Source organism: Calypte anna, chromosome 1 (genome assembly GCF_003957555.1).
Source record: "Calypte anna isolate BGI_N300 chromosome 1, bCalAnn1_v1.p, whole genome shotgun sequence".
In the NCBI taxonomy this organism is placed as follows: domain Eukaryota; kingdom Metazoa; phylum Chordata; class Aves; order Apodiformes; family Trochilidae; genus Calypte; species Calypte anna.
The window spans coordinates 170,352,178-170,373,700 of record NC_044244.1 but is presented as its reverse complement, the minus strand read 5'-3'; the positions used below and the strand labels follow the sequence as shown (position 1 = coordinate 170,373,700).

At 37.1% G+C, this 21,523-nt stretch overlaps 1 protein-coding gene across 7 annotated transcripts in view; it reads right to left on the bottom strand.

The window, feature by feature from the left end:
- FNDC3A (fibronectin type III domain containing 3A) overlaps nt 1–21,523 on the bottom strand; it is a 122,670-nt gene that overhangs the window by 67,058 nt on the left and 34,089 nt on the right. For 6 of the 7 annotated variants that reach the window (XM_030469016.1, XM_030468993.1, XM_030469003.1 and 3 more), the window contains one exon: nt 13,211–13,286. The exons of the other annotated variant lie outside the window; for it this stretch is intronic. In XM_030469016.1, coding sequence (XP_030324876.1) covers nt 13,211–13,286 — 76 coding nt within the window. The remainder of the gene's footprint in view (nt 1–13,210; nt 13,287–21,523) is intronic. 7 annotated transcript variants of the gene reach the window in all.

The window sequence follows — 21,523 nt, the reverse complement described above, 5'->3', positions numbered from 1 at the left end:
TACAGGTATCTGGCCTTAAGATTCCATTGCATACCTGCAGTTCTTTTCACCTGCTTTCTCTAGCCTTTCTATTTGCTTCCCACTGGCCTTCATAGCCCTCCAAAGCCACAATCCATATGGACATAGCCCCTCCCTGACATTCAGCCTCCTTCTGTGTGTCATGCTCCCAGGTACTTCAGACCTGTTCAGCTCTCAGAAGCTGAACATAAAAATGTTTACTTGTCCAGACACAGCTGCACAATGCCACCATACACCAAGATGATCCAGCAACACACATTTTATATGCTTCTGAAAAGAACCCAACCCCTCCCGAATCCTTCTGTTTAACTCCGGTCACCAAGATGAGACTGGATTCTTTCTCATCAGAAATAATGGATCTATTTTTCAGATGAGAAGATGAGACTCAGTACCTTGAAAAAAAAAAAAATGACAGCACACTGAAATTCTATGAATGTAATGGGCAGTTGGAAAGCTATTACAAGCAAATTAGTGCTCTGGATGGTATTTTAAAGACCTGTTAGAGGATGAACTGAAACAACCTACAGATAAAGTTGTCTGCGCATAGGAATAAGGCTCCTAGTCTAGGGGTGGAAAGGAACACAAGGAAACTTGAGAGTGTAAATAGCTACAATAAGAAAATAGGATATTTCCAAGGTACATTTCCCTCTTTCTTAAGCAGTCTTTCTTTGTATAAGAATTAGAAGAGTGTAGTAAGCATAAAACAACACCTTTTACAAATATTTTATTGAAATGCTACTTATCATATTTACAACCTGTGTAAACCACTGTTCTAATACACAGGAGCCACAAGTCCACAGTAAAAAGTGATCAAACAGCCAACAAACAAGCTCAAAAGCTCATGTTTGCCAGTCCTCTTGCATCCATTTGCAGTACAAGTCAGGGAAATGAGTGGAAGTTAGATGCAGAGGACTGGCTAGTGTGAGCCTACGTTCAACATTTGCTGATGTTCACTTTTATTTTTCAGATGTCTTAGAAGGTCATTTTTAAAACTCACTTTGGCTGGAAGAATTTTACTGGTTCCAGTTGCTCAGGCTGCCTTTGTAACTTATTAAATATTTTCACTGATTGATGCCTTGCTTAGTCACCAGATGTTGCTCAAAACTGCACCGCCAGTAGCGTCACACTGCGTCAGAGGTAGTCACTCTGCTTTTGACCCCCTACTATCCATTTCAGAAAAAAATTATCTTTAAGAAAAAAAACCAGTTTAGCTTCTCAAAATCCCAAACACATCTTGGCCTTTAGGAACTTCAAGGATCTGCCTGCAAGATGGCTTCATTTGTATGTACTATCTTTTGAAAAATAGGAGAAAAACATTAAAAAACCCTGAAAAAAAGCTAGGTAAGACTGAGATACCTTTTTCTGAAATCAAACAAAACAATTGTGTTCCTGGAAAGCGTAACAGAAAGAATAAATGCAAACTTAATTATGCTTAATCTAATTTTGTAAATCTACCTGCTACTTAAGAGTTTTACTGAGATGTATCTTGGCTGTATATGATGAGAGCTAACCCTGTCAGGGTTAGCCATGAGAGCTAACTCTGTGAAGACAACGATACCTTTCAGACAGTATCTTAAATGCAATTTGTGGAAAGTAACAGAGAGGCTGGCAACTCTCTGTAGACACCTTTCTCCTCTTTGACTTCATTTTTCATTGTGATTTGTAGAAGAGAAGGCTGCAGTATCATTAAGTCACAGCTCCTGGGCCAAACTGTTCTTTTCTGTTCCTCTTCCAAAGTATCTGATTGTTTCTGCCTGCTTTAGTAGACCTTTCTGTTGGGGTTTTTAGCTAGTTTTTAGAACTGGCTTGCTAAGCTGTGTTTTATGAGTAGGAATTTCCCTGCTCTGGGACTTTGTCTCAGCCAATGATCCTTTTGTGGTTTTTGCTCAGCACAAAGTGAGCTGACCTGCCCGTATTTCATGAGATTTTCTAGAGTTGTTGCAATACTTTGTTATGAAGAGATCATTTTGAGGGATACTCTCACTAGCCTGCTCATAGTAACTTACTCACCTTTTATTGAAACTACAACCCCATATTAAATCCTTTTAAGAATTTTTAATGAAGTAATAATATAGACTATTGGTTTGGCATTCATTCTTTCTTTGGTTGCCTTGGAAGGCACATCCATTGTACCTCTGTATAGAACTGTCACGATCATCCAAGGGAAAAAAAATATACCTGGTATTTATGAAGATGTCCCATACATAAAGCACCAAAGGAAAAGGATAGTGAAACTGCTGGAGAATGAGCTACTAGAAAAAAAAAATTGAGAACAGGCCCAGGGCACAAACCATATGCTAACACAATAGCTGATGAATCAAAAGGGAAGGAAGGTGTAGTCAGCTCCTCTCGCACCTCTAATACTACGAACTTGAGGCCCATCTACAAGTTATTTGGTACTGTACAGTAACTTGAAAAAATCTGAACCTCTTAAGATGGTGTCTTAGGGCACCTGCTCCAGACATGTGAATTTTCTGGAAAGTTCTTTGCAGATTCAGATAGGGTGTCTTTTTGACAAAAAGAAAACAAGCAGACAGCACTATGGACACCTGTATTTACTACCAGTGAGTTTGGTTCTTCCAACTTTATATGAAACTCCGTGTAATTAAACTGCTTCTTAATGGCTTTAAGTGGCTGAACTTACATGCTTGTAATTGGTCTTTAACACACGTTACAAAGTAGCTGTTTGTATCTGTGCACAGCTATATGTATGTTTGTGATGACCTTGTTGTCTTTCCCCTATTCTTGCTTTCCCTCATTTGGATAATAAGCAGTTTTAGATTAGAACAAATTGTTGCACGTCTGCAAAAAGAAGACAGGGAAGTCAAGTTTAATGAATCCGAGGAGTGTCATGATCATGTGAAGTCATGCAAAGTGACAAAATCTCCATAATTTAACAGACAGTCAAAAAAAGACAACTATAATAATCGACTATCAATAGCACATGCCAATCAAAATTAATTCAAAGCTGCTTCTTCATTAGCAGTAATTCTTTAATATAAGTCTGAATACAACTTGAATCTTACAGGGTACCACTATAAAGAAATTTCCTGGGCTCTCATCTAACAATTTGTAACATTTTCCAGTATATGACACACCAGCCTGTGTTCTTACTGTACAGGTAGTGAAAGAGGCTTTAACAAAAGAAGTCCTTGATACATGAAGTTCTAGCCTCTATATTTTTATGAAACCCAGAGCAAAGTAATTTAAAAGCATTTTTAAAACATTTTGAGTTTCAATAAAATAGAAGCACCATTTATTTTTAAAGAATTAATCAGATAATGAAACAGAGAAACTTCTTTACTTAATGCTAGCAATCTTCATGAAACTGTATTATTTCAATCATCCACACTCCATCCAATTAAGATGCAGAAAATCCTAGCTGCATAAGTTATGCGAAATGTTAGGATATTGAGTGAACCTACTAAGTAAAATGTTTTTCAGACTGCTCTGCCTGCATCTCTGATTTCATTCGAACTATCTACTTAGATTAACTTTCTACTTACATAAGAAGCCAATAATAGATCATAAAAAAATTTTCCCCTTTTTCCTCCATAAAACAAATCATACAGGGCTATTTGCCCCTGTACTCAGCGCTGGTGAGGCCACACCTCGAGTCCTGTGTCCAGTTCTGGGCTCCTCAGTTCAGGAAGGAGATTGAGGTGCTGGAGCAGGTCCAAAGGAGGGCAACCAGGCTGGTGAAGGGACTCGAGCACAGATCCTATGAGGAGAGGCTGAGGGAGCTGGGGCTGTTCAGCCTGGAGAAGAGGAGGCTCAGGGGAGACCTCATCACTCTCTACAACTCCCTGAAAGGAGGGGGTAGCCAGGGGGGGGTTGGTCTCTTTTCCCAGGCAACTCTCAGCAAGACAAGAGGGCACGGTCTCAAGTTGTGCCAGGGGAGGTTTAGGTTGGACATTAGAAAGAATTTCTTTACGGAGAGGGTGATCAGGCATTGGAATGGGCTGCCCAGGGAAGTAGTGGATTCTCCATCCCTGGAGATATTTAAAAAGAGACTGGATGTGGCACTCAGTGCCATAGTCTAGCAACCACAACAGTGGTTCAAGGGTTGGACTCGATGATCTCTGAGGTCCCTTCCAACCCAGCCAATTCTATGATTCTATTTCTTTGCCATTAGCAGGATAATCAGGGAAGAAAACTGATGGACTGTAATGCCATGGGTCTATAATAATATTGCCAGATGCAGAGCTGACCAGCCTAACATGCTTCATACAAGACTTACCCAACTGATTCCAGACTCAGCTGGAAGACTCACAGAAGCACCCGAATCTCAGCATTTTGAGTTAACATTCATTGCCTTGTGTGCTAGATAACCACTGACTACATTAATGGAAACCAAGTTTTGGGGGGCCTTATCTAGCTGCATCTTAGGGCTGTAACTCCATTCCTAACATGGACCTCCAAGTACTGGTAACTTGTAAAATGTTAGATGCTCATGGAAACGGATGAATGAGTTAAAAGTTCACATGCTTGAGGACAAAGATATTTATTGTGTGTACAACTGCAAAACAACAGACTCAAATGAGACGTTTTCAGGATGCAGCCTTTCTTATGTCAGCTTATAATAGCCAGACTTCAGCTCCAGAATGGAGACATCTCATTTAGGTATCTAAAATTATGTGTCTGTCTGCAAGTTAGGACTTTAAACTTCCATTACAGCAAGTGGAGATCTAGTTAGTGCAGCCAGTGGAGCCTGGAGAGCTATTCACTGCAAACTGATGTCAGCTGAAAAGCACTGACTAAGTCTTCACTAGTTATGATGGGAGTTTAGATCCAAGGCCACATATAGAATGCACATTTAGACACCTAAAATTAGCTGTCTTTAGTATGCAGCTGAAGCACTGGTATTTCAAACAAATGTCTCCAGAATCTTCTTCCAGTCAGGCTGAGTTTGCAGCATGGAGCTTGCAGTGTAGTGAAAAGGGGGAATAAAGGGGATATCAGAGAAGGTACAGGGGGAGATTGACTTATCAGAATATACAGGAAAATGAGACAGGACAAGGAGAACCTGACTGAGCACCTTATAATGACAAAAGTAATTTATGAATTCATTCACATCTCAAAATGTGTGAAATCTGTCAAAATATGATAAATGTTAGAAAAATATGTAATAGAAGAATAAGAAGGTAACCAAAGCAAAAAGGTTAGAAGTGTTCTGTCTGCATAAATATATTAGATCTATTTAGTACATTTTAAATAGAAATCAATGACAGAAAAGTTGAAACATTAAGTTTACCCAAAAACACACTACATTTTGAAAGAGATCTAAACAATGCATTTTCCTTTTGATCTGTTGTTTGATTTCTGTGGGGGTTTTTTGTTTGTTTTTTGTGACTTTTTTAAAATTTGCTGCTGCAGAAGGTTACAAAACAGATCGAGTTTGTTTTTTAATAAAACTTTTGCTAGGTCTAGTTTATTCTGGGCATAGCATATTTTAGAAATCCAATATTTATAAACCTAACAAGGTGAGATGCTCTGGCAGAAAAGCAGCAGGATAAAATAAGCTTTTCAAGCACCATTTTTTTGGTGTCATCCCTGTCTCTTTAAGGGCTGAAGAAGATGGAGACCACCAAGACTTGATCAGTTATCAAGCTTAACAGAGGAGAAGGTTAGGCAGCTTCCAGAGAAGCCTGAGGGAGCTCCATTAAGAGGCTAAGTCTCATGGCCACTCTCAGGGCAGAAAGAGCTGGATCAAAACAACAGACTTCCAGATCACAGCTTCATTCTGCTCAGGTGAATGACCTTGCTTTGCACTACCTGCAGGTTTTACTGAGTTACTGAAACACATTTGAGAGATTGTCCTGAAAGAGTGAAAACTGCCTCTTCCCTATTGCAAAAGGGGCTACAGAATCAAGCAGACAGACCCAAGGTGGTTTTAATTCAGCTCAGCACTAGCAGTAGTGCTAGAAAAGCTGCAGCAGCAGGGCTTATAGGAAAGCTTTACCTGCTAATAGCACTTAAATGATGTACTAGGGATCTCCTGTGTGTCAAAGTCAATACACGAGCATTCTACATGCACTGCAGCAAGGGCATAAATCCATCATTATTTCTTTATTTTATATGCTAATTTAACTCTAAAAGGCTAAAGGGTAAGTCTGTGATAAAATTTGCATTGTTTATCACTCTAGCCTATAAAAAGAACAGCTTCTACTTACAATTATTTTGGAATGAGAGCCCTCCAAATAAAGCTGCTCCAGCCACGCCTTGTGGCCACTCTCTTCATCATCTTGTTCCAAGACAGAAGAAAATCAAACCTCCTCTGCAGTCAAACTCCTACATAGCTGACCAGTACTGATGTTCTTATTATTTTTAGTTGGACTGTAGGTATTTGGAAATACAAACATCTATAAAACAATTTCTAAAAGGTGTATATTGAAAGGTACTTCCAAACAGAGATACTTTGAAGTTAAGCTACCCCAAGACTCTGAAACTCTACAAGGACATCCTCAATTAATAGTTAAATGGCTTTAAGTCACTGTAGCTTGCTTTGACCTCATACTTTTAGTTGACTTGACCTAGCTTTCCACAAAGCCTTTTATGAAGGCCCTCTATATACTTATGATGGGGATCCTAAAATTAATGCATAAAAAAGGATGTTAATCTAAGTATTCATACCTTGTTTCAGCCTTGCATATCATGTTTAGTCTTCTGCAGCACTCAGAAGGAATCTCAAAGGATTCCTTCTGAATCCTTAGATTCAACTGGAAGGATTTACCATTTAGGGTGGGTTTATTTTTATTTTTTTAATGTAATAAACCCATACATCTGTGCCTTCAGAAGGCTACAGTGAAAAAAGCTGTAAAACATCTTTGAAGATGAAAAGAAAAGCAAATAAACTTACACGCATCATGTAACATTTCAGTATTTAGAAATGAGAAACAGGTAAATGGAAACAAGGATGAGAATTATTTCCTTCTTGGGCTACAGAAAACAAAACAAAACAAAAACAAAAACCCAGAGCAGCTTCCCTGGATGGCTCCAGTAAATTGCTCTTCATGGAAGCAGCAAAACTAGAGCACTAAACTTTGTTGTCTGGCTTTCCTTGTAAGGGTTCATTATCCAGACTCTTGAGCTACCTGAAGACTAGAGATGCTCAATACAATAATTTTAGTTAACAACATTCTATTGGTTTTACTCATTTGTTCCATTACTACAGATCTACGTATTTAAATAAATGTTATTTTATTTCTAAACTTTTCCAAGTGTTAGGGTGGATACTGAGTATTTTAACAAACAAGATGTGGTATTTCTAGAGATAATGTTACCCTTAAAGCCAATAAATGGGATCATGACTGCAGTGCTATGTATCCCAGTACATTCTAAAGTCACCACAGAATAACAGCACACACTTGTTCCACTTAACAGTGGGTTTAAGGTTGGATAATAAGCTCTGGTCTTCTGAAAGAAGCATCCTCTAATGACCATTAGCAAGTAGCACAGTCCCTTCTGAGGGGGTTGAGGCAACTTAGACAGAATTTATGACTCTATCTTTAACTATTTCCAATAGTAATAAATTAGTTTGAAATAAAACTTAACACTGAAGCATCAGATGATACTGAGAACAAAATAAATGTAGGGGTATTTTTGGTTCAAACCTAGTTAAATAGAAGTTATACTTGGATTTTAACACATTCATCTTGGTTTCTCTAACACTATCTGAGAACAATCAAAACCACAAGAGACCCAGCAGCAGGTAACAGCAATAGATTGAGAGGAGCCTTGAAGGGGACTTGGGGATATGGGTGGATGAAGAACTAGACACAAGCCATCCATGTGGACTTGCAGCCAAATGTATCCTGGGCTGCATCAAGACAGCTTCACCAGCATGCTGAGGGAGGTGATTCTCTCCCTCTACTCTGCTCTGCTGAGACCCCACCTGAAAATCTGCATCCAGCTCTGGAGCCCTAAGTACAGGAAAGACATGAACACAGGTTCATGTCCAGGAGGGATCAAGTCCAGGAGGGCCATAAAAATGATGAGAGGGCTTGAGCACTTCTCCTATGAAGAGAGACAGAAAGTTGGGGGTGTTAAGCCTGGAGAAGAGAAAGCTGTAGGGAGAGATATTGTGGCCTTCCAATTTATAAAGGGGGCTTATAAGAAAAGCAGAGAGATACCTTTTACCAGGCATTGTGACAGGACAAGGGGCAATGGTTTATAAGTGAAAGGAGGTAGGTTTAGACTGGATGCAAGACTGAATTTTATGATGACAATGGTGATGCACTGGAACAGGTTCAAAAAAACCTGTGGATGCCTCGGCACTGGAATTGATCAAGGACAGGTTGCCTTAAGCAACCTGACCTCATGACAGATGTCCTTCAGGGGGGTGAAACTAGATAATCTTTGGAGGTCCTGTCTAACCCAAACCCATGATTCTGTAACAGTTTTATTCACATAATGTACTAGGCAATGGGCAGGCTTAGTGTTCCCATGCTAGAGTTAATCTTAGAATGAAATAAAATCTGTGTTTCACTAAGGTAGTCTTAAAATTCTTGTGATCTTGTTTTCCTCTTGATTTCCTTTAAATCACTTTTCAGAGGCATTTTGTTCCTTATTTTAAAGGGGAAAAAATGAGGTTAAAATTGCTTAACTTTTATCCTAGAGGCTAACTTAATACTGATACTTCATTTAATTTCAAAGCATGAAGTATTTATGACTCACCCTAATTTACATAAATTTATTTATTTTATTATGAAAATGGCAATTTTCCTTTGCAGAGACATATAGAACATGGTCTCTCTTATTATGTCAAGTAACATTTAATAGCCTTTAGCTGTAACTTGGGACTGTTATAAAATGTGTTCAAGATGAGTCATCTTCATTCATTTATTCTGCAATAGGAAGAATTCATGAATGAGTGATCTGCAGTAATTCACTTTGGCAAAGAGAGCCCATTCATACATTTCCAACCTGGTTTTCTGAATCACTGTAATGTAGCTGATTATTTCACTTTAACAGAAGAAAATTTCAGCTTAAGGGAAGTTTCCTCAGAAGTCTGGGTACATGGGAAAGCAGTTTCATACATCTGAAAGAGCTCTTTTGAAAAGAAACATTTTGGTCCAACACATGGGTACACAGATATCTTCCTATCTAGCTAGCAAGAAAAGCACAGTGTCTTTGGAAAGTAGGAGACTGACAAATGGTTTAAATTGAAATTACGTCAAGAGAGGGCAGAAGTCATCTCTATCAGACAAACCAGTGGGCAGCCAAAGAAAATATTTTACAAAATCAGAGAAATGGCCACTGGCACACAGAAGTGCACATTTGAAGCTGTGTTTAAGTCAAAATACATATAATAGAAATGCAACTAAGATTCAGGACTGCTAAATACTGAAATAGAGCAACCATGCTTTTTATTTTACAGAAATACAAGACACTGAAAACAAAATACACAAACTATTTTAAGTCCTCAAAACTTTGCCAAAATACAGGAATGGGGTTCACCAAGGAGGAAAGGTCCCTTAACCACCACTGTTCTTCTGCCAACCTTAAGAGAGTTCAAACCAGGAAACAATCTTAAGATCTTTTTCTCCCACTCTGCCATGGAAGAGGCCTGCATTAAACCACATCTCACTTATCATAGTTTCAGAAGAGCCATAACTTTACAAATCTTTTATGAAAGTTATCCCAGTAAAGAGAGGACAAAGTCAGCCCAGAGACCTGGATATAAATGCAGCATTTAATTCAGAAGCTCAGCTCACAGAAGAAGAACAGTGTAGCTCTCCATTAATGGGTGCTTTAAGTTTCCATTACTTCACTGATTCAAGGACAGCTCTAAAATAGTCACTTTAATCACACCTCTCCTTTCTCCTGGGGAGACTCTGACTTTCCTTGTTTTCAGATTAAGAAGTTCTACCCTATGTATAGAGTATCCAAAAGAAGGATAGTTATTTTATCTGTAAAGAGGACAGTAACAAGAGCAGTACAAAGATTGATGGAGTGTCTCAATGTTTCCAACAGATGGGGATATGATGCAAGGAAATGCAATTAACATGATGGTTAGATTTATAAACCATCCACACTGACTTCAGCAGACAACACAGTCTCAAGGTGAAATGACCAGCAATAAAGTACAAGAAAGATCTAGAATTATCCAAGGAACAGAAACTTACAAATCACCTGAACTACTGTATCTGCACTTCTACTGGGGAGCCATCCAGAAGCAGCTCACTGCCTCTCAACTTCCTTTCTTTCATTTCATTATACTTACACAATTTCAAGTTACATGTATGCCTATGAAAACTGGCCACCAAGAAACTGAATTTACATTTTATTGTTTTCACAATGTGTAACATTCCAACTTGTTACTACCCTCTGTAATTAAATTATTTCTCCTGTTTCCTTGGATATCTTATAGTAAGACTTTACTCCAAAGAGACAACATATTAGTTACCCACCATTTTCCTAAGCAGAAATTAAAATACAGGCTTAGAAAAACAGTAAAAAGCTTCCTGTTCCTTAAAATAAAAAGTTATATTCAATATATATTCAATATATATATTGAATACTATATTCAATACTGAACGGAAGTTCTTGTTATTTGTAGAATACTGAACATCCAACGAAATATGAAATAAATTCTCAGAACCAGTTCATTCTAGAAAGCAAACATCAGAAACAAAGACAGTTTTGTGATCATTTCTCATTCTATCACATATAATTAAATGTTGTGAATTACACATGTAAGCTTTACAAACCACAGTTTGAAAGAATATTGAAATGCCTCAAGTAAAGTATTATGTGCATTTCATGAATAATCTTTGCTTGCACTAATGCTTTCCTTCCAAGTGGTTTCTGAGTGTGATACAAGACAAAAACATTAATTGCAATACACAACATATCTGTTGTATGTAATTACAAGTGTTCTGTGGGCAATATGTGCTGTGGTTTTGCAAAGAATATTTACAGATAAACATTTTTAACTACCTCTATTTACACAGTACATTACAGAAGAATTGAATTTGCTCTCTTCACAGATACTTTTTAAGTCATAGAAGTCAGAATTTACTATAAAGATGGGTAAACAGTTACAGGAAAAACAGATTGGAAAAAATAATTAAGGAACTTCATAATGACTAAAATGACTTCCCACTTGCATCTCTACTGAATTTTGCCATCCTTGCTGTCTTCACATCTTTTTTTAAAAATAATCTCCTCACATTTATAGGGTTTTTTCCAAACCATACTCCTTATGTATTTCTACATCTAGCTCTGGTTTGACCTAATAACTGAGTGCATACAGTGAAGGACAAAAAAAAAAAAAGGAAAAAAAAAAGGGAACTGATGCAAGCTTCTCTCTTAACAGCCACTGCAATAGTCTCCTGTGTCTGTAACCCATTTCGTGGGCTTTTCATCCCTTCAGTTGCCACATCAAATACAAATACATTTGAGAAGTTGTGGAGGAACAAAAAATACTACCAATATAAAATTTGTTTCTACAGTGTACAACCTTTATACAAATCTACACACAGAAAGCAGGAACATAAACATTCCTCATTAGTTGCAACAGATACCATGAAAAAGTACAGCATCAATTACGAAGGGAATTTTTCCTTTAAGCCAAACAAACCCAACAAGGCAAAATGTAGAAAGACCCATTGGCACAGCACTCATAAACCACAGAAATGTCTCAGGACTGGCAAAAATAGACCAGAAACATTCATAAGATCATGTGCATTTCAGATTTTGTTTTAAGATTAGTGAGTATACCAGCTACAAAAAAGCCTCTATACTCTCCGTTTTGCTACCAACTCTAAGCTGTATTTTCATGTCCTGGAAGGGCAAAGGACAGGAAGAATCTCCTTATAACAGATGGTTTGCAAAAGCTGAGGGACTCATTTGGGCTCTACCTTCCTAGACTCTCAGTGCCACTTTTCAAGAAAGTTGTAAAAACCCCTATATGAGCTTGCAGTTAATGAGACTCAAGAACAATATCTAAACTTCTCATGCTCACTTTCATATTTAAAGCATGAAGAAATCAGCAGCTGGATCAAATCACAACAGCAAGCTGCCTACTTGGGAAGCAAGAGGGACCAGGCAAGGATAAAAGCTATACCATGAAAGGTTAGAGCTTGATATATAAAGATATGATCTCAGTATTTTTGCAATTCATCCCACACCTCCTGCTTTCAAGATGATCATGCAAGGAAAGTGCCCTGCCCCCCAAAGCCTATCTGATAAATCAAAGTAAACCCAAATAAATGCATGCCTCTCAGTGTTTTGTGCAACAGAAATGAAATGTATCTTAATCTACTCCTTAACTTAAATTTCAAGACAGAAATCACTATGTTCCCATATCTAACTTGCCATTAGATTTTGACAAGTATTTATTACATAGCAAATTTCAAATAAACCTTTTAGACCCGTGAGCTGCAATACAGATCCATTTGTGACTTAATGGAAGCAACAACAACTGCAACCAACACAGTTTTGAAAAATAGAGCTAATGGACCTGTAAACTTTTAAGAACTGTTAATATACACTCAATTACACAAGGTCTCCTTTTAGTCAGTTATTTTGTAGCCAAAGGACCTATGACACTGGAAAGCAGACCTTTCCGCCCATCTCAAACTGGAGAGAGAGGGGAAGGAGCTGGAAAATACTTGCTTCAGCTTCCCAGAATGTTGAAGTTGGGCCAACATCCAGAAAAAAAGAAGGCAGGATTCACTGACCCAGAAGATGACAAAAGTGACTCCATATATACAATATATACATAATCTATGGATACTCTCTTTAGGTGAAGCATTTGTGTTTTGAAGCTGCACTTGCTTGAACTCAGAAAGGTCACAATTTGGCCCCTATAGATGATGAGAAACTAGGAATGGGAGAACAGGTACTGCTGGGATGGGCAAACAATGCCACCTGACAGCAAAGAATAAAAAAATCCCCTCAAACATAAGATCAGTGTAATAAACAAGGCTAGAAAAAAATTGCTACAATACTTCCCTGTTTGCTTTGCAAACTGAAAATGTTCCTCACTTCCCCTCCCCAGGAAATTTAATTTCATCTAAGAAAAAAGTACTTCATAATAGTGAAGCCTAAATCAAATGATCCTTAGCACCCAATAATTTAGGTCTTTAAAACTGCTCTTGTATTTAAAATAATTTCTGTCACAAAATGCCTTTTATTTCTCCTGATGCAGACTGAGCAAACAATAAAATAAATTCATCAGCTTTACCTGTAATGCACTGAAACTGTCCATCTTCTCTTCTTATTGTAAAGGCTTCCCCTGGATTAACTTGCACAAGAATAACCTTAAAAATAAAAGAGTGTTTACAACAATTACAAAGGAATATGATACAGAAGTCTGGTATGTACTAAACAAGAAAGCGTTTCTGGGAAAAAACAACTTATTTTTTTTCTGGTTAGTAAATCCATTATTTTTCACTTCACACTGCTTGCTTCCTTCTTCCCGCAGAGAAAAAGAGATAAGAGCAAGAACAAGTACAGATATTTTTAAACAAACATTTTTCAAAGAACCAAGGAGAGAATAACAACTGATTAACACAGTACCAGTACAATTCTTGACTGCTTAGTATAATAAAAAAGCTATTTGTACAGCTTAAATTATTTTAACAAATTACATTAACTTTAACATTAACATTACTAAAGCCATTACATAAAGCTTCAGAAGGAAGCCTAGAAGTCCCCGTGTTTGAATTTTCAACACAGTCACTTGGCAAACAGTTTTCAACATAAGTTAAACACTGTGTCTTTTCCTTCTTTACATGATCCAAGCATGTTTGTACATTCATTAAGGAAAATATATTATTAAAATTGTAGTAAAGTACGTATACCATATGCAGAGCATGAAAAAATGTGTATCGTTTTATTTGTGGAAAAAATGTTTATCATGATTTTGAACCCAAGCAATGCAGAACTGATAGCAAAGCACACTTACCAACCAAAATAAACAGAGGAAGTCTGACCTGTACAAAAGCAGAAGCCTGTTACCATTTTAGGCTTCTCTATTCTCAGCTGAAACCTGCCTTTCTGTGAGAGAAAAAATTTGTAACCAGGAGGAACCAAGCTAAAATAATGGACAAAGGAATAATAAAAAACAAATATAAGAAACAGGCGCATTTCATAATTTCCTTTCTGGAAAAATCTTTTTTTCAGTCTCTCTTGTGTACGTCTAAATAGAGTGTATATTCTTTTCCTGGTGTGAAATCAGAGAGACAAAATCTTTATTTGCACAAGTCTTCAATAATAATGAAAAAAAAAAGACACTGTTAAATGCTAAAATAAAATCAGTCTGATTTATGGAGAAAAAAAATAAAACACAGAAAGAAAATGGTAAACTTGAGTGTTATTCATTTTAGGAATATCAGGTAGACTCATAAAGGGTGAGAAAATGGTTGGAATCACACAAATTCCTCCCCCTCTCGTAGAGGAACTGTATGAATTAATGACAAGATGAATTAATGACAAGCTACCCAAACATAACTGCAACTTTGATGAGATGGATATTCACAATTTCAAACTTGGGCCTTGTGATTCAATACCAATTTAGCTCAGGTTTGAGCACACACTTTAAAAATACTACTTGAAATTGTCTCATGTGGTACAGTGCTGTTTCTGCAGAAAGATGTCTCAAGAAGCTTTAGGGTCTTTGAAAAAACCCAGTGAATTATATCACTACATTTTATCTTGTAGATAAATTTATCAGATCTTCTGAAGTGTGCCTGAATATAAAGTTCCATAAGAGTTAGTATTCAGAATATAACCTGAACTTAGAAACAAGAGGATTTTAGAATTGAACTTAGTCAAGTAAGATTTAAGTCTTCAGAAAATACTGTATTGCCAGAGTAAAAATAAAGTGTTTGAACATAGCGTGAACATGACAAAGGAAAGAAATATGAGAGGATGAGTTCCTACAATTTCTTTTCAGACTCACCAAGGAGGCATCGCTTTTTGAAGACATATTTCATTTATTTACTCTTCCCTTTCTGCCACAATTGGAAGTTTTAGCTTGAAATTTAGATTGGAATAAAAGTACCTGAAAGCACTGCAGGAGGCCACAAGAACATCTTTCTACCTTTTCTGTGTGGGTTGGATAACCACATTTGTCCAAGTCTTTTGGCTAATTTAGTATGCCCTAAACCCTGGGAGAAGCCATCCTAGCTGCATCTGACATGTCAATTTGTTCAAATTTCAGCTCAATATTCTGGGTCTCCACTGTACAACCTGTGGAAGGTAGAAAAGCTGCAAAGACCTCAAGTTTTAGGGCAATGTCTGGTAAAACTCACTCTATTCCTATGTTTAAAGAAACAGGACTGCTCTCCCATTCTTTCTCAGTGCCTAAGGTTGGAAACCTGGGCAGTAACCTTGGGAACCTGCTGGTTTTCTCTCCTTCAGACCTCTGCTAGAGGATAGAAGTCTGAAGACCTCTAGAGAACCTGGAGGTTCCAGCTAGCAGAATATATCTGACCATGGCAGTACATGTACTGATCCAAATGCAGCAAGTGGGCCCTATGGCTCCTGATTTTTTTTTTTTTTGGTAGCAGTTTGTCCTGTGTGAAAATCTTTATTGTTCTCTTTCACAGCTACTCTGAGAACACAAAGGCTCAGCATGGCAGCCATGGAGAGGGGGATCTGCTCAGTAGCAGCTGTGTCAGAGGGCAACAGGTCTCATGATGGAGTCCAGCACCACTCTGACATTTGGGATGCCATCAGATTTTCACATCTCTGACTTCCACTCAAAAGGGTGGGGAAACTCACTGACTTCACGCAGTTGAATTAGATACTGGGGTCCCAGGAACAAGAAATAGAGAATTTTTGTCAATGGACTGTTAGTCTACTTGATGCCCCTTTATTTATTTCACTGGCTTTTACAACAGCTCCAAGATAAGCTCTATTTGTTGTCAAATGTGACAAAACTAAAGCTGAATCAGGACTGAAATAATTTCAGAAAATTCAAGAACTGCTGGCTTTGAAAATCTTCATGCAGGGGCAATGTGTGAAACCATGACCAGCCCCAACTGCTGCTGAACCTCATGGACATTTCTGATATTTACTCACCACCTCAGTGGATCCTATTTGAAATAAGAAAAATAAAAGCTACACACAAAACAAGAGAGATTGATACTTCTCTGGTCAGAAGAGATGTTACCAAAGACAACCACTCATAAAGATTCCCTCTTGTCTAATAAATGTCTGCTGCACATGATTAAAGATCCAAGAAAATTTCTCTAAAGGAAAAGGTAACATGGGTCTTTCACAGCATCGTACTGATGAAATAAAATCCACAAATTGCTCAGTATTCAGAGCTCTTTCATTTTATTCTAGGTAGCTTTCTGCAGGCTTGCATATCTCCTTGTCCAAAATGCTACTTCATGAACCCTGACATCAGTACTTATGGAAAGCAAGGCCCTCATCTTTCACACTGAATATTCCAGACCTTCTTCTTCTTCCTCTTCTGGGCAAAGCAGTCTCATTGGCTGCAACTTACTGAAAAGCTTTGGAGAAATCTGAGGGCTCAGACTCAATCTTTTTGAGACAAATCCTGTCGCTTTACTCTCAGCACCTAAAGCCCTGCTATGCAAAGGGTAATATACATCAGTCTCTCCAGATTTCCATTGCCTGCTCCTTCAAGATAATTATGATAATCTGAAAAACCTCATTTGTGATGTGTCAGTCTCAGTGGGAGGAACGTTTAACATGGCCACTTTTCAAATGCCATTTCTCTTCCTACAGTGACAAAATGCTAATTAGGGACTTCATAAAATAATGCAAACATCAGACACTGAGGCCATGATACAGGCTCTAGAATCCTACAAGCAATTCTAAAGCAAGACCAATTATAACAGAACCTAATAAAATTTAAAAGTGTAATTTCTCAGTGCTAACACAACTTTGACTCAAAATATTATTGTCTCAAGTTCAAAAAATTTAAAGGCATTACCATTAAGAAATGGGAGTATTAGGTCAACAACTAATTTTATGTAATTTCCACTGGGACTATGAATTGTTTCCTTTAAACAGTTATTTAATAACGATCTACATGACCTCAGTACAGTTCCTGATGAAAAACAGTACAGAATCTCTTTCCAGAAATAAGCATAAAGGTTGACAATACAGAAGAACAGCTAAATACTTATCTTTAAAAAAATTATTTCATAAATAAAACAAAATGACTGGCCAATATGGCTTCAGTTTGAAATATCCAAAAGAGCAGTTGACAAAAAATGTCCAATTTAACAGCAAACTGTATTTCTTTTCAATGATACTTCTTTTATTCCACAAAGGCTATTTTAAAAGATAAACCCAAATTAAACATACTAAGCTTTGTAGTAGTTTAATTAAATAGGTATGGATTACAGAAGTTTCTTCTTAGCACAATATTTAAAAATCTATTTTAAAAACATAGAAAGGCACTGCAAAAAGGAATAATATTCATTAAATCCTCTTCTTAGCAAGGAATACTTTTTTTTCCCTGACTTTAAAACATTTACTTCACTGTTTACCGAGTCTCAAGTGAAGATGTATAGTCCAGACTGGCAAAGATCAGCTTCTTAGGAAAACTGAATCACAGGACATATTAGAAATCTCAATATGCGTTTCCTGAAAATGCTGTTTAAACTCAGGCAGCTGCTGAAGACAAGTAAAAACATAAGAAATGTCCTCGTGGCCTGGGTCAGCAGTTCAGGTCAGCAATTCATCTAGCCCAGCATTTTGTCTCTAATGTGTTGGTTGAAAAGCTGCTTAAGAGCAAGTGAGCCCGACCATGTTCTACAGCTCTCCTGTCCATGAGTTTGCTTAAACTCTTTGAGTTCATTTACACTTGGAATTGCTTCCACAACTTCCTGAAGTTCACTTTTTAGCCATTTTAAAAACATCTCCTACTAATTAAATATCCCAAGCTATGAGATTTGTTGAACAACAGTTCAACCTTCTTCAGTATTTTTTTAAGCCCTGGGAATTTCTCTCATCTTGTCCCCAGCTTCTGCAGACTGAGGGAACTAATATTTCTAATCTCTCCTAGAACTGCTTCATGCCCTTGGTGACATCAGTAGTACCTAAAACCACGTGTCTATTAGCAAAGTGCTCAGGAAAACTCCCAGGTGCTGGAATATCACCTGCAATGATGAATGATGTTACAGTAATCCTGAGGACAACAATGGCCAAAGAGCAATCTTCTCCCAGATAATACTGGAAACACATCCTTAGAACACTCTTATCCAGGCAGTCTGCACACAGGCACTCGTTTTAGAGGCAGACAGTTTACTAGGACTGACTCCTTGCATGACACTTAACCTCAGACTCTCAGAACATTCTTGGGTACACCTAAGTTACAAATATATAAAAACTGCCTAATAGCTTGAAGAAGCATTACAGCCCTTTGCTTGTTTCAAGGACTATTTAAAGGACATGCTCTTAATTAGCTTTGAAAATCTTTTTTCACCTCAATCATAATTTGAGCTGGATTGATATGGTAAACACACTCAGATTACGATTCCATATAAGACTTTTTTATTATTTCTTTCCTCAAAGAATTCCAAATTATTATTCCATTATTATAGCTCAGGTAGTATGATCACATCCCACAGAAATATGTAACACTGATTTGGGCACACTACTTTCAAGAGATGTAATGATAATTTAACAATAACTTAAGCTGAAGATCTCGTGTATGATTTAGCATTACTACATCAGGTTGAGTAGGATGAGAAAATACTCTGATTTTGCATCTAAAGAGGCAAAGGCAGTATAAATATTCAAACAGGAGACTGCTCAAAGTTTCTTATTTCTATTCAATAAGTTCATCACTATCTGCAACAGAAATGATGGGATATTTCTGCAGACCAGGAAAGGAGATGGATGTTTGAAGTCTTTAGCTTATTTCTAACACTAAAAAAAAGAAATTTATAAAAATAGCTGGAGTCAGAAAAAAATTTAAAAGAATAAAAAAAAAAAACCCCAAAAGGTAGAAATGGCATCTGTGCAAGGCAGAGGTACAACTACCTTGATCCAAAGGGCTCTTCCAAAAAAATGGAAAGCTTAAGGCCAAATGTTAACATTTGGTCTATAAGCAACTTATATCAGCATGAAGCAGAGGCTGCAGAAGCCAAAATAAGATTCTTAGAGGTTCTTACTCCATCCGTCCAGTCACAGCAATGTACCTTAAATGCAGAATGGCAATCATAAAAACCTACCTAATTTATATCTTACTAATCCTTGTCTTTATGGGTACAGAATACTTGAAACAGATTAACAATTTACTTCTGCCAGATGAGTATCTGTGCAGATATTCACAGAGCACAGTGAGGGACAAAATGGAATTTAAAACACCAAGTTAGCTAATCCTGCTTAGAATCTGCTCATCTTCTCACTAATCAAAACAAATCTATGATTCTATAATTAAGGCAAAAAAGCACATTAACTCCACTGAAATAACAATTAGAAATGACTCCTCATTCTCTCAGTAAGATCCACACTTCTACAAGTATCTCTGCTTCCACTTCTGTCTTACTAGCAGTAGTGATGATGTATTTATTATCAGATTGCTAAATTTCAAGCTAATTTTAGCAAGCTGACGGGAAGAAAGACAGCATCAGACTTGTGGTACCACAAATACATATTTACAGTACAATATGCAGGGAAAGGTTTTCCCAATGCTCTCAGTCACAAAACAAAACAAACAAAACAAAATTATAAATAGGATTGCACAATTAATGACAGTTCTTGATCGGGTGGTGAGTAAGCAAGAGGAAAAAAACAACCTATGGACAGTATTGTGAAGTACCAGTATAAAAATTGGATTCATCCTGATAAACTTGCACAGCAGGGGAAAAAAAAAAATAGTAGTTTAGGACTGATCTACCAGAATGTTGCTTCGTTTTAAGGCAACATCTTTCCATGGCAGAAACTGTAAATACAAGTAGAAGACGGGACTGTTTATGTCCCTACGGAGGGAAGAAAGCCATTAAGTAAAACCTGAAATAAGTCAATGAGCTCTAAAAACTTAATAAAACTTAATAAAAGATGTCTCCTAGGAAGTTTGGCACATTTTTCTTCTTTTGCTCACCACTATATAGACATACGTGCAAAAGCAGCTATCTGAATAAAACTCCAGTGCTAAAGAACAACAGTCTCTCCCCAAATACACAAACACAAAATACAGCCACCCAAAACACAGGGCATTAAAAATATTTTGCCATTTCTATCAAATTTATATATGCAGTGGATCTGTAAGGCAAAAGAGACTGCATTTGAAGAAACTGGCAAAATATTATTGCCAGTGTAACATACAGACAGAGATAACATTTTTATTTTGTTTAGGTTATAGAACTTTAAACTTAGTCTGAAGTAAAATATCTAAACAACAAATGATTGTTTAGAAGACTAAATATACTTCATCTAGAGGTATACTAGATGATCGTTCATCCAGGCACAAAACAAACCCAGAATTAAGACAGTTCCTAATCTACTCCACGGTCTTCCATAGAGGTTTGAAGACCTACCCTAGTTGGAGGAAATTTCTGCAGATTTGAAGGTTTGTGGAAGGCAGCCTAGCTTAACCATACCACATAAGGATGATCTAAGTATTATACACTTTACAGCCACAGTTCAAATAATACTGTATTTCTACATGACTGGCTGAAATAGAGTTTCTAAGACAGCACAAATACCAACATTCAATTCAGATGCAGTAAGAATTTGTTTACAAGTTTGGTATTCACATACACATTTTTCAATTTTTTTGTGGCAGGTAAAAAATTGTGTTGCCCAAATAAATGCTTTTACACCTAAAAGCTTCTTTGTATGCAGAAGTTATTAGCTACTGAATATCCATCATACTTTAAAAATATTAAGTTTTCCTAATACCTACAGGTTTATTTCTAACCAGCAAAGTCTTAGCTGAAAGACAAACTCATTTTAGCGTTTCTGGGACATGCGAGAAATATTTTTGTATTTGCTTAAAGATAAATCTATCTGTATAAATCTATAGACATCAAGCTCTTTCTATCTCTCCGAAACATCTCAGCTCTCAAATAGAACCTTCAGTATCAAGAACTATCAGCCTTCTGTAGTGGCAAAGAAAAAGGCTAAGTTTTTAAATCCTGACTGAGGCTAAAAAAAGCCCAAATACATTAAATCCTTAGTGTCATGTGTGAAGTTGAAGGATAAGCCCACGTGAGAACTGGTGCTCTGTTCTCCCCCCAGGCTAACACCATCTACTGCCACAAAGGCAAAAAAACCAAAGGAACTGGATTGAATTTCAGTGTAAAGGGATATTGGGAATCCTTCCCTCTCTCCAGCCACCCCCACCTCCTCCTGAAGGAGAGAGGAACTGAACAAGTTACCTGATATATTCCTCTAAAAGAGCTTAGTTACGCTTGTTGAATTTACATATTTTTCCAGAATGAGTGAAATCTGGGACAAATTTTCCAACTGAGTTAAAAGCCTCTGAATATGTATAACAAGAATGCTGATAAATCTACCACTAAATATATCATAATGGGAAAAAAAGCAATCGTTTAGCAGAAGC